This window comes from Mus caroli, chromosome 4, assembly GCF_900094665.2.
Source record: "Mus caroli chromosome 4, CAROLI_EIJ_v1.1, whole genome shotgun sequence".
NCBI lineage: Eukaryota > Metazoa > Chordata > Mammalia > Rodentia > Muridae > Mus > Mus caroli.
This window is the reverse complement of record NC_034573.1, coordinates 134,934,794-134,954,073: the sequence shown is the minus strand read 5'-3', so window position 1 is coordinate 134,954,073 and position 19,280 is coordinate 134,934,794. Positions and strand designations below refer to the sequence as shown.

The 19,280-nt window shown below is 43.4% G+C and overlaps 1 protein-coding gene across 4 annotated transcripts in view; it reads left to right on the top strand.

The window, feature by feature from the left end:
* Positions 1 to 19,280, top strand: part of Vps13d (vacuolar protein sorting 13 homolog D) — a 223,505-nt gene that overhangs the window by 78,521 nt on the left and 125,704 nt on the right. For 2 of the 4 annotated variants that reach the window (XM_029475919.1, XM_029475918.1), the window contains 9 exons: positions 1,312 to 1,522; positions 2,207 to 2,281; positions 5,916 to 6,125; positions 8,391 to 8,480; positions 9,946 to 10,086; positions 11,154 to 11,276; positions 13,379 to 13,453; positions 16,930 to 17,032; positions 18,764 to 18,916. In XM_029475919.1, the coding sequence (XP_029331779.1) occupies positions 1,312 to 1,522; positions 2,207 to 2,281; positions 5,916 to 6,125; positions 8,391 to 8,480; positions 9,946 to 10,086; positions 11,154 to 11,276; positions 13,379 to 13,453; positions 16,930 to 17,032; positions 18,764 to 18,916 (1,181 nt within the window). Of the gene's footprint in view, positions 1 to 1,311; positions 1,523 to 2,206; positions 2,282 to 5,915; positions 6,126 to 8,390; positions 8,481 to 9,945; positions 10,087 to 11,153; positions 11,277 to 13,378; positions 13,454 to 16,926; positions 17,033 to 18,763; positions 18,917 to 19,280 lie in introns of all 4 variants that reach the window. The other 2 variants (XM_029475921.1, XM_029475920.1) reach the window with 2 other exon arrangements.

The window sequence follows — 19,280 nt, the reverse complement described above, 5'->3', positions numbered from 1 at the left end:
GAGAGAGAGAGAGAGAGAGAGAGAGAGAGAGAGAGAGAGAGAGACCAGAGAGAGAGAGAGAGACCAGAAAAAGGAGCTGAAGTTATAGGCAGTTGTGAGTTGCCTAGTGCGTGTTCTGGAAACTGAACTCAGGTGCTCTGGAAGAGCCGTAAATGCTCTGAACCACTGAGCCATCTCTCTAAGCCAGGTATTTTGTGTGTGTGTGTGTGTGTTTCATAAGAGGGCAGTGATTAATCAGTTCACTTGGATCATGGGAAGCCAATAGAAGAAGCCTTGTAGCTTTTCAGTTTCAGCAGTACCTCACTAGAAGAAAGTTGAGTGAGTGAATAAGCCTCCTTACAGACCTTTGCACCCTCGGTAGTGCTGCTCTGCTCACAGCATCTGTGCTGCCCTCACCAGTGGAGTGTATTGCTTACCTCTGAGGAGGTATGCTTTTCAAAAATGGTGGTTCCATACTTGACCAAGTAAGGTTATGTTTGAATAAAGAAAAGATTTTACTCATTGTTATTTTTATTAGAAATAAAGTATTATTATTACTATTATTATTGATGGGATCCTTAGGCTGCCCTGAAACTCCTGATTTTCCTACCTCAATCTCTGAGTGCTGGCAATATAGGGGGCAAAGAGATCCATTTTGTTGGTATTCTAGTTTCAGTTCTGTTGCTGTGATAAAATATCCTGATAGAGAGCAACTTAGAGGAGAAAAGAGTATTTCATTTTACAATTTCAGGTTACAGTTTAACATTGTAAAAAGGTCAAGGCAGAAACTTCAAACAGCTCGTTATATCATATCTAGAGTCAAGAGCAGGGAGAAATGAGTGCATTCATAATTGCTTTCTTGCTTGATTTCTCTCACACACTTTAGCTCCTCCTGCCTAGGGAATAGTGCCACCCAGAGTGGGCTGGGTCTTTCCATGTAAGTTAACGTAAGACAAGCCCCCTAAGATATGTCCAAAGGCCAACCCAATAAGTCAGTCCCACACTGAGACTCTTTTTCCAAGTAATAAAAGGTTGTGTCAAATTGACAAAGTTACCCATCACAGTTGATCAGTTTATTTCAGAATTAAAAAAAAGATGTAATGGTACTATGTAAAATGGATTAGTAAAATGTTACTAATAGGTGATCCTCAGCTCTAGCTATATCCCTATCTTGTACAATATCCCTATCTTCTTGCAATCTTTAAAATGAGAAGGTTGCAATGATAATCTGGACTTCTGGAACATAAAGTAGGAATTATGTTTGAATGATATGTGTGCACAAAGCCAAAAGCAGCTTTTAAAAACCATCGCTACCTTTTTACATTCCATTAGATTCAGTTACAAGCCCTGGATATCAGACTCTCCTATAATGATGTCCAGCTGTTTCTTGCCATTGCAAAATCCATCCCAGAGCAAGCTAGTGCTGCAGCACCGGACTCCTCAGCCTTGGAGGTAGATTCTGTCAGCTGTAGTCTGCCAGGGGCATCTCGAATTGGAGAGGATGTCAGAGAAGGATCAAGACACACCTTAGATCCTGTCTTGGGTATGTGTTGAATTGGAAATCGTCAGTCTTCTTAGTAGTACTCATATTCATTCTCTCTGTGTCGTCTCTGTCTCTGTCTCTGTCTCTGTCTCTGTCTCTGTCTCTGTCTCTGTCTGTCTCTCTGGGTTTACTCTACATCCTGGCTAGCTCCTCATTTACTACATCATGTGTGATATATGCTGTTCTCAAACTTATGCCAATTCTCCTGCCTCAGCCTCTCTGGTGCTGGAAATTATTCACCATACTGATAATATTCCCCGCACCCTTAACCTTTTTTCAATTTTCTTATGCACAATTGAATTGTTCATAGTCTATTTGTCATTAAGTATGATTGTGAACCATGATATGACTTTTTTGTTTATCTTTTATTTTAAAAAACAAATATCCTATAGTAACTGCTCCAACTTACAGGTGGGTTTCCCCTCAACTTCTTGTGGAGTTGTATGGCTTACTTTCAAGTTTAATTTCAAAAACTGAGACTTTTCCTCTGAAAATTCAAGTGATGCTGTTCCCACTAAATGATAGTCTTCCACTCTTAACGACAAAACATAAGGGAATGACAGAAAAGTCTAAGGTGCATGTGTTAGAGGTCTACACTAAGCTCATTTTGCCTCAAGAAAGGAAATGGTATTTGTCTTGCCTTCCATCAGCCTGTGGAGTAATCTGTATGAAATTGTTTCCTAGAGTTACAGCTGGCTAGACTACAGGAGCTGGGCTTCAGCATGGATGACTGTCGCAAGGCTCTTCTGGTGTGTCAAGGTAAGTTGGGTATGGCTTCCATTTTCTGCTGTTTGTCTTAGCCATGTGCTTCCTTCTCATTTCCTCCTTAGTTACATCAGAGAGCGTAAAAGAGAGAATATGAATATTCAAGGAGCCCTATGTATCCTGAAGGAGAGGGTAGGGCTGAGCATCATTCTGGTTTGGCCATAGTTGTGATTCAACAGAAGGGTTTTCTGCAATCAGGAGGTTGGTTATCAGTGGAGCTGGCTCTGTGGGTCAGATTCTTCCTCTCCTCTGTTCTTAAAGGACCCTGGGCAAGTCACTGAGCCTCTCAGTGCTAATGCTTTCTTCCTTGTGAAGCTCCAGTAGGAGCACTGGCTGGGGGTAAGTGCCTGGTACTTTGAAGTAGCTGTTCATCCTGGTTGTCAGTGGTGCTGGAATGGTACTGGCTCTGAGGCTGATAGTCATGACCATGTTCATGTGCTGAGCTCTTATTGCTCTGTCTCTGGCCTTTTAAGCAAACACCTATTACATTTATTTACTTGTGCAGATGTATGCTTATGGTACACTTGGTGGTTAGAGGTCAACTTGGAGTTAGTTGTCTCCTATAGTGTGGGTCCTGGGGATTGAACTCAAATTGTCAGTTTTAGCAGCAGGTGCCTTTACCCACTGAGCCATCTGACTAAGTCCATCCCTGTTTTATTTAGCTTCAGACAATTGTGTTGCCCAGGTCAGCCTTGAACCCATTATGTGTTCCAGTATGATCTTAAAACTGCTGTTCCTCCAATCTCTAGCACGCTAGCACTAGGATTACAGGTGTGAGCTACCTTGCCCGGTTTTATCTGGTGCGGTGATGGAACCCAGTAGGCAGGCGCTTTGAGCTCCATCCCTGTTCCCAGCCTGGCTCTGGGTTTCTTGTGGAGTCTCCTAGCTCTTAGAAATAGCCATTATTGTCTGTACTTCAGATGAGGAAACTGGCTCAGACAGGTTAAGCAAGTTTGTCTTAGTTTATCCATTTCTGTTGGCCTAAGGCTCATTAAAGAGAGGTCTGTCTGTCTGATGTGAAGGCTGTGTCCTTTCTACTGTGGCCCACTGCATTGTGTGTCCTTCTACCATGGCACAGCATACCCACCTCTTGTTTATTTTAAGAAAAAGAAATTCTGCTGAGTTGTGGTTCCTTCCAGCCTTTCCATATAGGTGTGTTCTCTACTTTTCTAGGTGCTATATGTGTATGGGTGTGCAAACACACAGAGTTTAGCTGGAGATTAAGCCTAGGGCCTAGTACATGCTAGGCAAGTGATCTCCCATGGAACTATGCCCCTGGCCCACATTGCATTTTGTTTATTGATAGATTGCATGGCAGTCTCCTCCTTTTTTTTTTTTTGAGACAGCGTTGTGTAGCCCTGGCTGTCCTGGAACTCACTCTGTAGACCAGGCTGGCCTCAAACTCAGAAATCCTCCTGCCTCTGCATCCCAAGTGCTGAGATTAAAGGTGTGCGCCACCACTGCCCAGCTGACAGTCTCCTTAACTGTAGTCTTCTCACTCCATGGTTTCCATCATTTGAGCTCAGCCCTGGTCTGAAGAAAAATTAGTTGACAAACCTACAAATAATTTATGAGTTTTAACCCTCATGCCATTCGGAGCAGTACAGTGGAGCGGTTCTCTATCCTGCTGGGGACAAGAGTCATCCTTTGACTAACATCCATAGTCTATGTGCTACTTGCTCAGTACACAATGTGGCAAAGCTCATGTTTGTATAACCCTTTTATAACTTAAAAAGGGGCCCAAAGCAGAGAGCAGTGCCCTGGGACTCAGAGGTGCCCAAGAGAAGCTTCAGAGTGCCTTTAAAGGCAAGGTAAACATTTTAGCCAGGACAGAAATGTCCAGAAAAGTCCCGTGCTAAAGCTGCTAAGATCTATAGTCAGAACAATCCTTCTATTTATAAATTTTGAAGGAAAATTTGTTATTTTTGCCAAATGCTTCAGCCATAGTATGTACCAGCAACTAGGATAGGTGCTGAGTTTCAGGGCTTGTGGCTTTGTGCTTGCAGGGTCCCTGTGGCCTTGGAATCTCATGTATATAAGTGGGCGGGGCTGTGATATTACAAATGGGATTTGTGATTTTGAGTATCTATATGGAATCTAGCATCCACAAATGAGAGAAGTCATGTGATACTTGTCTTTCTGAGTCCAAGTTATTTCACTTCAAGTTATTTGTCTCTCTTTCTCTCTCTCTCTGTGTGTGTGTGTGTACATGGTCTCCATTTGTGTCCACTTTCCCTAAAATATATAATTTCATTCTTCTTTGTGACTGAATTACTGCACTGTGCACATGAACCATACATTCTGTTCCCAGTCATGCTGATGGGCACCTAGGCTGACTTAGTACTTTGGTGCACTCCCTCTGTCTCTCTCTGTCTCTCTGTCTCTCTCTGTGTCTATCTGTCTATCTGTCTCTCTCTCTCTGTCTCTCTCTCTCTGTCTCTCTCTCTCTCTGTGTGTGTGTGTACATGAGGCTATGCACTTATCTGTAGTGTCTTTATAGCTCTTTCATGTAGAGAACACATTCTTTTCTAGAATGCTGTGCCCAGGCTGCACACCAGCATATTGTGTGTAGAGATGCTCATTGTGTTCCCAGAAGCCCCTTTACCTCTGAAAACAGTGAGGGTGGGCTACCTCTATGGGTCCCTCAGCTTTGTTTCCATTCAGTCATTGTTGCTTTTCGATTTAACTTTATACTTTATCATGCCGATGATTTTTATTCTCTCTTTAACTATTCAAACACATTTTCTCCCACGGTCTGCAAACCTTTTGGATTTCATTGTGATTGAACTAAAGCCACTTAGTCCCATTACTCAACAAGATGAAAATAACAGCTGTTTAAAGCCAGGATCGCTTACCAGGCTCTGCTCTGAGAGCTCACTTCCTTTCTGTTGTGCTGCAGGGCACAGAGATCAAACAGCTTGCCCTTTATTCAGTAGCTGGGAAGTACAGGACTGGTCTAGACCAGGGTCAGCTTGCTTCAGAACCCAGACCCTCAAGCAGGCGAATTGTCTCATGTTCTGAGTTCTGAGTATGGAATGACATTGCTTCTTTCCTCCTTCCCTTCCTTCTACTCCACCTTTATCTCTGTCCCTTCCTTCTTTTTTTTCTTTTCTTGAGGGCGAGAGGGTGTTAGGATATTTGTTGTTATTTAGGAAGGGGGCATTAACAGTAGTTATCTTTCTCTCATATACAAATACACGAGTGAATGAGTGTGAGTGTGTGTGTGTGTGTGCTCAAGCATGCATCTCATTTTGTTCTCTGCTCTCTGGGAGTTTGTAATTGAAAAGATGGATTATGCACAAAGTAAGACATATGAGAACAGTTACATCAGTATGAACAGAACTTGGGTGGAGATAAAACTTGCATACCAAGGGGTCTTGAGACTCTGGGCTCCTCAACTGCCCCTTCCTCTCCTTTCTGTTCACAGTTGGTACAGGAGGGGCCTTAGCAGTCAGAGCAGGAAAGGTGTTATCAACTTGCATAGAAGATGTGCAATTTCTAGGAGCTTATCCTATGTGTTCCCCCAGCCTAAGGATCTTTCTGGATTACAGCTTTCCTGGGCTGCTCACAGATTCTTTGTAATGCTTTGGGAAGTAGTGGCACCTCACACCTTCTGGTTTTCTTGAAGGCCAGCTGAAGAAGGCAGCAAGTTGGCTGTTTAAGAATGCAGAGCCCCTGAAGTCGCTGTCCCTGGTCTCCAGCAGCAGCAGAGACAACCCGGGGACCATGCCAGCTCCACGGATCTCTGGAGTGGAGGTCAAGGCTGAGAGCGTGTGCATCTGTTTCATCGATGACTGCATGGACTGTGATGTGCCCCTGGCCGAGCTTACCTTCTCCCGTGAGTGTACCTGGCTTGTGGGCTTGTCCTGCAGCCCAGTGCTGGTCTTTTCTTAGGGCCTGCCTTTTTAGCTTTCCATTTATCTTTGTTCCCCTTTACTTCACAGTGCAGTTAAAACTTAATAGTTTAACATGCTTTTAAAGAAAAAAAAAAATTGAGATAGAGTTTCTCTGTGCAGCCCTGGCCATCCTGTAACTCTTTCTGTCGACCCCCCTGGTCTTGAACTCAGAGATCGTCCTGCCTCTGACTCCTGAGTACTGGAAAGGTGTGAGCCAGATTTTTTTTTTTTAAACAAAGCAGAGTTGAGGCTTAGTAAATGTATTTTAGGGTAGACTTAAGCAGGAGGGTTAGGAGAGAGTGGCACTCAAGTAGAGAGTGAGGACATACCTGAGGACATGGGTATGGGGTCTCAAGGGATAATCAAGGAAAGTAAGACACTCTCAGTATGTACAAGAATGGATTACCCAGATTTTAAAAATTTATTTCCCATACGTGGCTTGAGCCTATAGCTGAGGAATAGGAGAAATTGACACTGACAAAGTTTCTATCACATCAAGAGTTCCAGGTGAGTTACCCTGCCTGTCCCATACATAAACATAGTGGTGAATAGAGTCACCTGGGACTTCTAGAACAAAAGCTGGCAGAAGAATGCTTCTGCCTGATTCTCTCCTGAAAACCAAACCAGGATCCTATTAGAAGGCTCATGTGGCATCTCCTGCAGTGGTAATGCGGCTCATCTGTTTTTGGTAGGCTGGGACCCGGGGAAGAGTGTTCTTTCCTCAGTGCCCTATTTCCTGTGTGAGGATGAAGGTTCTGAGGGGACCTGGTAAAAATCACCTGTCACTTGCCAGGTGGTGATGGTACGTACCTTTAATCCCAGCTCTCAGGAATTCAAGGACAGTCGTGGTTATACAGGGAAACCCTGTCTAGAAAAACACAGAGAGGGGGTGGGGGAGTAGGAAGTTATTACCTGTCACTTCCAATGTTTGTAGCTTGCCATCCTTCTCTCCTTCATCAAATTTGGTTCTGGACCTTTGCCTATCCTATACTTGAACCTTCTCTGCGCTTTTTAAGGCTGCACAATTAAAAGCCACTAGGTTTTTGACTGCTGACATGAATGTCTTTTCTGTAGAGAATAATTATGTAACTTATGTTTTCTATGGTAATCTTAAGATTCTGAGCTAATATGGGGTAAGAAGGGGTTCATGAGTCCCCACATCTGTCTGAGGAACTGGACAACTGATGGTCTCTGTGGAACACAGAGCCAGTTTTCTTTAAGGGTGTGGCTCCTGGTTGGTCGGCCACACTGCAGAGGATAGCCCCACACCCAGGAGTCTGTGGGCAGCAGAAATTGAAGTTTATGTGGGCTATAGAGGTCAGGGTGGATCTGAGAGGAGTTAGAGAGAGGAAGTGGGGATATATATGATCAAAATACATTGTGTAAAAATTCTCAAAGAATTAAGAAATATGTTAAAAAAGCAATATATGCTAACCTTTAGCAAGACACACCTTTTATTATTATTGCCCTTTTTCCATGCATTCAGGAGAAATACCCTTTGATGTTACTATGGCTTTGGTTACACCTGTGTGCTATGGATGGGGGTAGGGCAAGTGAGACCATGTTTTAGGTACAGTGCTTAAGAGAGTGCCAAAAACTTACAATTAAGATAATAATACATTGCTGGAGAGATGGCTCAGTGGTTAAGAGCACTGACTGATCTTCTAAAGGTCCTGAGTTCAAATCCCAGCAAATACATGGTGGCTTACAACCATCCATAATGAGATCTGCCACCCTCTTCTGGTATGTCTGAAGATAGCTACAGTGTACTTACAGATAACAAACAAACAAACATAACTTATTTTTTATGTCTATGGGTGTTTTGCCTGCAACTATGTATATGTATCACTCTATGCCTGGAGGCCAAAAAAAGCCATCAGATCCTTAAGAAGTGGAGTTATAAATGGTGTGAGCTGCATGTGGGTGCTGGGGATTTAATCTAGTTCCCCTAGAAGAGTAGCTGGTACTCTTAACCACTTATCCATCTCTCCAGCACCAGATAAGAATATTTGAATGCCGTGGTTAATGTACTGGTTATAAAACATGAAGATTCATATACAAACTTTCCTGGTAGACAGAACTTCTGTAGTTATGTGTGCTCTCCTATGAGGCTGTCAGTAGCAGCTATGACTAGTATCTGAAATGCAGTTTGTCTGGGGAGGCCACTTTGCTTCCTGCCTCTGTAGTAAGATTGACTTGTGTTGCAGGTCTGAATTTCCTTCAGCACATAAGAACTAACCCTGAGGGCTACGCCCACTTCACACTTTCTGGAGATTATTATAACCGTGCTCTGTCAGGTCAGTATAATTTGTATATTATTGTATAAGTTGTAGAATTTAAAGAATAAGCTTTTATGTTTACCAGGGCTGTCACAGCATACTTTAGACAAGAAAAAGGGTGGGGTGGGGAGCAGTGAGACTGAGAAACAACAGGGGGTGGGGGGCACAAGCACAGATTTTCTATTTTTTAAAAGTGTATTTTTGATGTGATGTGATTATACTTATAAGTGTTTCAAAAGTTAGTGAACTGGTCTTCAAGAGTTGAGCATCCGAGCCGGGCGTGGTGGCACACACCTTTAATCCCAGCACACGGGAGGCAGAGGCAGTCGGATTTCTGAGTTCAAGGCCAGCCTGGTGTACAGAGTGAGTTCCAGGACAGCCAGGGCTATACAGAGAAACCCTGTCTCGAACCTCCCCCCGCCCCCCAAAAAAAAAGAGTTGAGCATCTATGGTTTTGTTTGTATATTAGACAAGATCTCACTCTGTTGCTTAGGCTAGTCTGTGATTTATTAAGTTAAGGCTGGCCTAGAACTCACGTAAATCCTCCTGCCTCAGCCTCCTGAGTGCTGAGATTATAGGCCTATACCACAACATTTGGCCCAAATTATAATTTTCTACCCTACAGTCAGGCAGAAGTGAAGTGTGACACTATTTACATACTGAGATGAAAAGGAGCCACAGTTTCTATTAGTAAACTTGTAATTAGTGTAGTTTAGAAGTATTCCTCATGACTTGTGAAGTTGAACACAAGCATATTAGCAGCTTCTCCTCTTCCTCTTCCTGTCCTCCCTACCACCTTTCTCTTGGAGACAGGATCTCTATGTAGCTCAGGTGTCCTGGAATTTACTATGTTCACTAGGCTGGCCTTGAACTCAGTAAGAGTTCTTCCTGCTTCTGCTTCCCAGTGTATGCCACCATCCCTGGCCTGATTTCCCATTTCTTAAGTTGAACAGTTACAGGAATGCTTGTGATAATATTTCTTTTAAGTTGTATGTATATATTTGTTAAAACGTGTGACACGTTTTAAGAAAACAAAGAAACAAAACCCTTGATAAAGTTAAGCTAATGAGCCTCCAAGTATGGCCTTGGTTCAGTGGTGTAATGTTCTTTGAGCAGGGTTGATGTAGGAGCTCTTAGCTAAAGCCACAGTTTTCTCTTGTAACCTAAGTCTGAGGCTCTGTTTTACCTGTCTTGATTGAGGACGAGATCTAACTTTAATGAAACACAACATGTGCTCTCCCTCCCTGCTTCCTGCTACCTCAACGAGAGCATGATAGGGAGTGTTTGTGCTCTTCCAGGCCTGTTCCGTGGACCTGACCAGGCATCTGTAGGATGACCTATAGCAGAAGGTGGTGCTTTCATTGTGAGATTGAATTGGAGCCATTAAGCTGTAGTCTGTCCTTGCTAAGCATTCATGAGCAGTATTCTCCTATAAACCCTTGATATCTGCTGAACAGATGTTTTATTTCCTGCATTCTTTCAGGCTGGGAGCCATTTATTGAGCCATGGCCGTGCTCTGTATCCTGGCAACAACAGGCAGCTAGTCGTCTCCATCCTCCTCGATTGAAGTTAGAGGCCAAGGCCAAACGCCGCCTGGATATCAACATCACTTCTGTACTGATAGGTAAGTGGGAAGCTGCCTGTTTTAGGCTAACATCTTTTCTGCAACATGAGTCTCTTGCCTGCAGACAAAGATGCCAGGTGGACAAATGATTGGCCCTGTGCCTGCCATCACTTCCTCACCATGGCTGAACCCTATGCTCTGTGGCCAAGCAAGAGCTAAGGCTTCTTAGGGACCACAAAGGATCCTGGAGAACTTTCTCCTCTAATGTTTTGTTAGTGGGGTTCACTGTCCTAGAAATGAGGTTAGCTTCACTTCTGTTATTCACACAGGAATTTTTGTTTGTTTTTCAAGCAAGATGAAGTGTTTAAGCCCAGGCTAATCTCAAATTCACACTTCTCCTGCCTTGGCCTTCCGAGTGGGTAGAATTACAGAGATACGCCTTGACTCATTCTGTCAAGGAACACCACAGAGATTCCAGTTACAGAGTGGTGTTCCTTGACAGAATGAGTACGTTCCCTGTGCTGTTTATTCCCTGTCAATTGTCACACCAACTTAACTCTGAAGATTGCCAAGCCAATGCAATGTGTTCTCACAGTTTCTTTGGTGGCCCTGAAATGTACATTTCTGGATTCTGGATATCTCTGCCACATCTCTCCTGCAGAATGTGCACTGAAGATACAGCATAGCAGTCAGTGTTCCTGAGTGTGCTGTGTACTTAATGTCTTGTCTTTGCACCCGAGAGTCCCGTTGCCTAGAGTGTCACTCAGCCCTCAGTCTCATTGAGTCGCTATTCACATTTCAAGAGGGACTTTAATGCACACATCACCACCACCTGCTTTTGCCAAAGCCAAATAAATCTGACCTTCTTCTCTGCCCTCCAGCATTGTATTTCTGTCTTTCCTTTAGCCTTTCACATCATAGGTGACTTTATGAAGGTAGGTCATTTGATTGCTTTGATCTCTTCCTTGTGCAATTGTTGTCTCTAGGTCCAACCTTTTTTAGCTTCTTGCATAGGTCCAGTATGTAAGGAAGCACTCAGTAAAAGCTTTTTTTATGAATTGAAATTATTTGATATGAACCTTTTATCTTTTTCCATCTCCCTTCTTAATTTATGGAATTCTTTCTAGATCAGTATATAAGTACCAAGGCATCCTGGCTGGCGGATTACTGTAAAGAAGACAAGGAAACAGAGTCAGCCAAGACAGAAGACTGGATGGGCTCCTCTGTGGATCCACCATGCTTTGGACAAAGTAAGATTTTTATGTGCACATGTCTGCCTATATCAGTGTTAATCTGTAGAGCAGTGCTTCACCGAAATATTCAAATAGAATGGTCTTTCTCTGAGAACTCCATAAGAAGTTCTGACTGGCCTCTGTAGTTCGTTTTAGTTTTGTAAAAGACAGATTTCTGGCACAAACTACTGAACTGTTAATGCAGGATCTAATTCCATCGATGTGGGGGAGAGGAGATCTGCAAAACATTACTCTTGATTTCCAGTGATGCTGGAGATGAGCCGATACATGGAGAGCGCGTCAGGACAGGCTGTTGGTTACTTTTTTCTACTTGGGCGAAAACAGTTGGTTTTACAGTGGATGGGATATTTTAAAACTGGGTTATAAAAACATCTAAAGCTTGTGCTAGAGGGTTTGTATGTATTCTTGGAAAGAGGGAGGGCAAGATCCCAAGTGGAAAAATGTTTTTTAAAAGGGCAGCCTGTATTGTTCATAGAGTATAAAGGAATTGAATACCAGCATCTTGAGGAAGAAGTCAGTGTGTTCTTTGTTGGTGTTTTCTGTCCTGATGAATGCCTCAGCATGGAGCTCTGTTGGCCTCAGAGCTGGGGAGATGGTGACAGACACCACAGGTCCTGGTTGTTCCACAAGCCATTGTCATCCAAATTCAGCTCAGCCCCAACTCTTTCAGTGTGGTTTTTTTTGGGGAGTCTTGGCCTGACTTCACATAGCTCATGAATACTTAAATATTCCATCTGGTCTGCAAACAGTCTGGGAAGATGGGCTTTCTTAGCAGTAGGAAGCATTTGTGCTGGTTCGCCCCTCCTTGGGGTGTGTGAGCAGAGTGCCTCCAGCTTCTAGAAGGAAAGACAAAGGCTGCGCTGTGCTTGTTCTCTGTCCTTAAACTATTGCTTCTGAGTCCATGGAGCTCCAGCTCCCTTAACCTCCTGATTTGTGTTGCAAAAAGGTAACCTCACCTGTCCAGAAGATGCTTACGTCGTCTGTGTAGGGTGCCCAAGAGCAGGTGGTTCTTTGTACTGGGACCTTAGATCCAGTCAGTGCCAAGTCCAGGAAGGCCCGATGCTCTGAAGACCCCACTCTTCTTTTTCTTACACATTCTCCTCTCTCTGTTGTTAATAATTACCTTATCTATATTAAAGCTTGAGTTTTATTTCTTTAGGTTTTTCTGGTGAGGCTGATGTGATATACTGTTTTAACCACCTGACATACCTAAATAGCAAGTGCCTTTTTATTGGCAGTTCCCAATAGCCTTCTGAGAGGCGTCCTACAGTTTGTGTAGCATTGGCTTTCAAGTTAGTAGCTTTCAACTGTGTGGAACTGACTACTAATATTTAGATTTTATTTGAAAATTTTAGCCCTATTTCTCCCCAAAGTTAGGCTTTTTGTTTGTTTGTTTGTTTGTTTGTTTGTTTTCCGTGTCCTGTGTAAAACAGGCTAATGGCTTAGCCCTTACTGTGCCGTTCAACCTTAGGAACTGGGGATTCAATACTGTTTCAATGTATCTTTAGCTTTGTGTTACCTGGATTGTGGGCCTTGCAGTAAGGGCTGATTCTATAGGAAAATCTCCGTGGTATGACTTATTCCATTGATTATTTTATGAAAAATTCAATTTTTCTTTTGTTGTTGATGCTTATGTTCAGTTTAGAATTTAGTACTGTGAGATAAACAGTGCAAAAGGGTTGTTGAAATCTGGTGGGAGGCTGACTTTTGCCCTGAGTATCTGAGGTACTCAGTGGTCAGTGTTCTGTCCTATGTCTTTCCTTCTGGAATGGCATACCTCCCCTAAAATACATACTGATTAGTTTCTGTGACTCCTCTTGGTCAATCTCTTCAAGGGGATAGTCAACACATTCACTGTCACCTAATTAGAAAAAGAGGACACAACCACACCATCAAAGCTGTGCAAAAAAAAAAAAAAAAAAAAAAAAAAATGCTGGCTTTGGCAAGCACTTACTGGTTCTTAGCAATAAGGAAGGATGTTATTGCAATTGCATGATGCTTGCATGCCATTTGTAATTTCTCTGCATGTGCTTGTTGGAGGTGAGTCTTGTTCAGCGCACCTGTTTTTATCTTCTAACTTTGTCTCTCCTGTCTACCAGGCCTCCCTCTTGTCTACCTTAGAACTAGGAGTACAGCCAGTCTGACTAACCTAGAGCACCAGATCTATGCTCGAGGTACAGTACAGCCAGAGGCTGGCATTGTTTTCCTGTTTCAAGAACTGCCTTACGTCAATCTGTATACTGATTTTTTTCTTTTTTCAAAAAGTATGTGTTGTTAATCGGAGCTGAATGGGAGTGTTATAAGTTATAAGTCTTCTGCCTCAGTAACCTGAGAGAAGGTCTCCATCGGATGAGTAGAGAACAGCACCTCATCGTGGCAGTGGCAGCAGACGTGACTGCTTCATCACCGTCTCCTCTGGTGAAAGAGGAATCAGCTGCACAGTACACAGTCAGAAAGGCCAAATGCAAGGAAGGCTCTTACAAGGAATGAAGGAGATGGAGGAACTCCATCCTTCACTAAGCAGCACCACATGGCTTTGCCTACGGAGCCCTTAGTGAGCGTTTATTCTCATGGGCATTCAAGGAGCTCTGTGAAATAAGAGCTGTAATAATTAGTCATAGAGCCAAGAATGTATTTCCTAACAAATTGCTTAGATACAAACATTCATTTCCTTACATAGGAATTTATGCATTTAGGAGATAGAAAAGAAGCTGTTCCTGGAGGATTGACTGATTGGTGAGAGCAAGAAGAAACTCCTCACATTGGACTGCCAACTGTATTTCTTCCTCTGTGTTAATGAGTACTGTTAATCTAACTGATTTATGTGTGTGACTAATTCCAGATCGTGGCTCTTGATATATCTTATGCTAAAAGGCATTTGAGCTGGGTTTGGTGGTCCACATCTGTAATCCCGGCAATTAGGAGTCTGAGGCAGGAGGATCATAAATTCCAGGCTGCCATGGCTTATATAGCAAGAGCCTATCAAAATAAAAAGAAAGATAACCCAAAGGCATTTGAGCCTCTTTTACTGGGAATACTGAACAGGGTTATTAATACAGACAGGTCACTGTATATTTTGTTTTAAGAAGGCTCAACTGGGATGGGTCTTTGGGAGTGGGCTCCCATCTTCATTTACTGTGAATTCACACTGCTGAGCTTTCCAGTACGCGCTCCTCCTTCAGGCAAAGGTGAGCATTCTTCCCCTCTAGCCAGTGTAGCGGACTCTGATGGGCAACGGAGGAATTTTCCTTCACTTCTCTGACTTGCTAGCATTAGATTTGGGGCTTCAGTGTCTATTATGATCCACAAATCAGGGCCTTTTGACAGTCTAAGCTGCTATGTAGCATAAAACTCCCAATTAGGATGGCCAATTCCTCCGTGAAAGACATGCCGAGGGGTAGAAATTTTTTCAGCTGGCTTCATTTGATGCTGAACTTGGATGTGAGGAATGTGAGGCTTTCTCAACCCCTGAAGAAATTGGACTCATTCACTGGAGGCAGATTTTTGAGGTCATCAGGAAATAATGCTCTCTTTGATGGATTTGGGAGTTTTCTCTCTGGTATTATGCCAAAGGCAAGGACACAGTTGAGTTGGATGCTGATGCAGTGCTGGGATTTGTGTGTTCTCTGGGGTGTTTTAGCCTCTGTTATTAGTTTTGATCTGCACAGGAAGCATGGGATCCTGCGTACTGTGCCTTCCATGTTATCTAATCCCACAGCAGTAGACATGTGGATCTCTGTATGGATTTCTAGTACTTGAGTCTGTATTTCAAAGTGGGCAAAGCCATCTTCCACCTGTTTTTTCACAGTATGATTTGCAGATGGAAACTGTCTGTCTGGTTCACAGTGGGATAGGAAGGTACATGTGGTCCTTTTCCTCTTGGCCCTTGTCTACTATAGTGAAGGTGCTCTTCTCACTCATATGGAGAGAGCACGTGAACACTGTTTATTTACCCTTTGGAAGAATCTTGCTCCAGCCTCAAGGTTTCATCTTTTACTTGGGGGAGGGGCTACTGGGATGGACATGGACACAGTTGTGGACAGACGTTATCCCTAGCAGTATTCTCACGTGTTATTATTGAACCAGACCACTTTCTATTTGAATGGTTTTCAACCTTCATAAGGGCGAAATGCTTTAATGCAGTTCCTCATGTGGTGACCTCCAACCATAAAACCATTTCATCGCTGCTTCATAACTGTAGCTTTCCTACTGTTAAGAGTTGTAAATATATGATATGCAGGATATCTAATATTTGACTCCCAAAAGGGTTGAGATTTACAGGTTGAGAGCCACTGCTCCTGTTCTCAACAGGTGATGATAACAGTCTCTGCTGAATTATTGTTGTCCAGAGAGAACTTGTTTTAACCTAAATGTTGCCCTTTTGGCAGTCATCGAGTTCCTCCCCTTTGGAAAGTTGTCTGTCAGGATTGACACAGACCCTGGGGCCTGCTGTGCTCATCAGTGTTTATGCACTAGGAACTCCTCAGCCAGGTGCCTCCTACCCTCAATTGTCACTGCCTGGTGGTTCCTGCCACCACCTCTGGCTTACTTTGCATGATTACTGGAGGTGACAGGCCCTTAGTCAGAGTGGGCTACAGAAGGCTCCTGGGGACACTGGAGTGCCTTTGACAGTTCTCAGTGTTGATAGTCAGTTTGTCAGTTTCTGGAATTTGGTTACATTGCTTTCCGGTCGTTGTTTCTCTTTAGTTTCCCAGTCAGAGGTTGTTTTGTGAAACAGCTGTGTGGAGCATGCTTTTTCAGCCTCCTTGGTGACTTCATTATGGAAGATAGTGGGGAGGGGGGTACCTATGTTAAAAATCAAACTATGTTGGGAAGATGGCTCTGCTGTCAAAGTGTCTTCTGTGTAAGTATGAGGACAAGAGTTCGATCCCTGGAAACTATCTGAGAAGCTGGTAGCATGTGTGTTTAACCCTAGAGTCAGTGTGGGAGGGGGAGAGAGCAAGCCGGTCTCTGAGTCTGATGGCCACTTGGTGAAATCCAGAGTCATGTAACATCCTGTCTCAAAAATCAGTAAGTAAAATGACGAAGACTATAGCAACTCTAAGTTCTACATAAATGCCTGTACACACACATACATACAGTACTCACTAAAAATAAGAGAGCAAAAATGTTACTTAAAAGCTTTCAGATAGCATGACCTTGACTTCTCAGTGAAAGGGGAGAAAAAGCACCAGGAGAGAAAACAAAGTTTTAATTTTGTTACTATGTACATGCTATGGTTCAGGGGTGGGGGCCTTCCACCAGGGTTAGGATTAAGAATGCATTGCTTAGGAGGAGTGGCTTATGTCAGTGTTTTTCTTGATTTATAACCAGGTCAGGTCCTGATGGACTGTTCAGAGCAGTAAGACCCATGAGAGTTGTGGGGACTGTGTGTGTGTGTGTGTGTGTGTGTGTGTGTGTGTGTGTGTGAGAGAGAGAGAGAGAGAGAGAGAGACAGACAGACAGACAGACAGACAGACAAGAGACAGAGACAGAGACACAGAGAGATATCACACAGAAGCCTGCAGATCCATGAAACATCTCTTTGTCATACCAACAAACATACAATTCCTTTTCTTTGATAGGGTTTCCATCATGCAGACAGAGTAGATAGTAATAGTCTCTTTTTATTGTTTGTTTGCCACAGCAGAGGTGAAAACACCCAAGCGTCGGCAGCCATTTGTCCCCTTTGCTCTTCGGAACCACACAGGATGCACACTGTGGTTTGCCACCCTGACCACCACACCCACCAGGTAAGGCACTTTCATTCTGTCTCTGGAGACACTTAAATCCTGGCAACCTTGGCAGCAGCCTGGCAGAGCAAGGCTGGCTCCTGCTCAAAGCCCCTGGGCTGGTAACTGAGCCAGTACCTCATGTCCGGAGAGTTATGGTAGGTAGACATACTGATTCTGCAGAAGACCACTGTGAAGTAGGTTCTGAGTGTGCAGTAGTGCTGCTGTGCTCATCTTGACCTGGTTTGTGTTATGTTCATGGTCAGAGGGTAAGAGAAAAGTCATCCCAGGCCTCTGTAGGCTCCATACTCTTTAAAGAAGCTGTATGTGGTCTGTATATGGTCTCAAAACTAAGTATTTTGCATTTTTCTTGTAAGCCTGCTTTGGAAATGCCCTCCACCCCTGATTTCTGAACACTTATTTTTGTCTCTAAAGCACACTTTGGCCCAGATAGCATCGGGTGGAGTTGGGAGGGCCATGGGAATCTGCCTAAGCTAAATGCAAACCTTGACTGATGACTTTGCCTGCTTAGATGTTGGCTCAATGCTCTAAATACATGGGGGACCTTTCCAGCTTCATGAAGGGCAGAGCTGAGTAACTGTCAGCTGATTTGAAACAATATTCTTCTGCTTCCACTAGCTATGAGGTACCACAGGCAGGACTTTGCTGTTTACCAGTTCATGTCTGTTAAATTCTTGGTGGTCACCGGCTTGTTCCCATAGAAAACTCTGCTTTGGTTTGTTTGCTTTGGATGCATATGTGTGCATGTGTGCATGAATATGGCTATGGGTGAATGTGTGTGTGTGTTCATACATGCATGTGAGAGTATATGAATGTAGCTATAGGTGGATGTATAGGTGCTGTAATGCATGTGTGTGAGTATGTATGCAGAGGCCAGTGAACAACCACAGATGTCATCTTCAGGAACGTTGTCTGCCTTCTTTGACAAAGGGTCTCTCATTGGCTTATTGATTAGGCCAGGCTGCTTGCTGGCCACTCAGCTCCAGGAATCCTGTCCCTCCCTCCTCAGTGCTGGGATACATGCACCACCACACCCAGCATTCTTACATGGTTTCTGGTGATTGAACTCCTGTGCTCCTGCTTGTGAGGTAGGCAATTTCATGCCTGCTGTGTAGGACTAGGAAAATGGCTCAGTCAGTAAATTCTTGTGTATTAAGGCCAAGAGCTTGGATCTCCAGCGATCTTGAAAAAGCTGGAGATGGTAGTGTGTGGCTGTTTCCCAACACTAAGACATGAAGATAGGAGGGTCCCTGGAGCTCAAATTATTAGATAGATAGTGATTGATGAAGGCACCTGATGTTAACCTCTGTGCTCCAAATGCACATATGTCCATGATGTAACACACACACACTTTCTTTAAATTGAAAAACATTATTTGAAACAGAGTTTCACTATGCAGCCCAGGCTGGCCTAAAATTTGCCCTATTGCGCAGGCTGGGTTTACAGTCATTTTCATTCTTCAGCCGAGGTTGTAAGTATGCTGTACAATACTCAGTATTACTTCAGTCTATTTCTAAACATCCAAAGATGTTTAGTTGTGACAGAGCCTGAAAGTAGCTGAAGTCACTGGCTCTCAGGTCCTTCTTGGGTCACAAAGAACAACCAGGTTATATCATGCCACTGCAGTCAGTCAGTTATAGGAGGGCTGATTTCCCAGTGGCTCGGAACTCCTGTAGAGATAGTAGGGAGGGTAAGGCAGAAGGGACAACCTGTCATCTGATTTCGTTCCAGGGCTGCACTGTCTCACAGTGGGAGTCCTGGGGTGGTTCCAGAAGGGAATGGAGCATTCCTGGATGATGCGCACAATGTCAGTGAGTGGAGAGAAGTCCTCACAGGTGAAGAGATTCCCTTTGAATTTGAAGCCAGAGGAAAGTTACGACACAGGTAAAATATGGTTGTTTATTCTTTCTCATAGATTTCATGACATGGATATAAATGTTTGTCCCTCGTGTTTTGTCTTTCACTGACTTGAATGTTTTGTTGTTCAAAGATACTTTGATAGTTACTCTTTCCTCCTAGAATACAGACTGCCATGCCATCTTGGAAAAACATTTCTTTCTATTCCCATTTTCTTTTTTTTTTTTTTTTTTTTTTTTATTTGTTTTATGTTTATACTCCCCTGTTTACTGCAGGGTTCCTTGTATATCAGGATGCCCTTTGCCTTCTTGATTATCCAAATTATCCCAAAGCAGTATGACAATGAAAAACTGAAAGCAGTCCCCCGTACTCCAATTTTCAAAACATCACT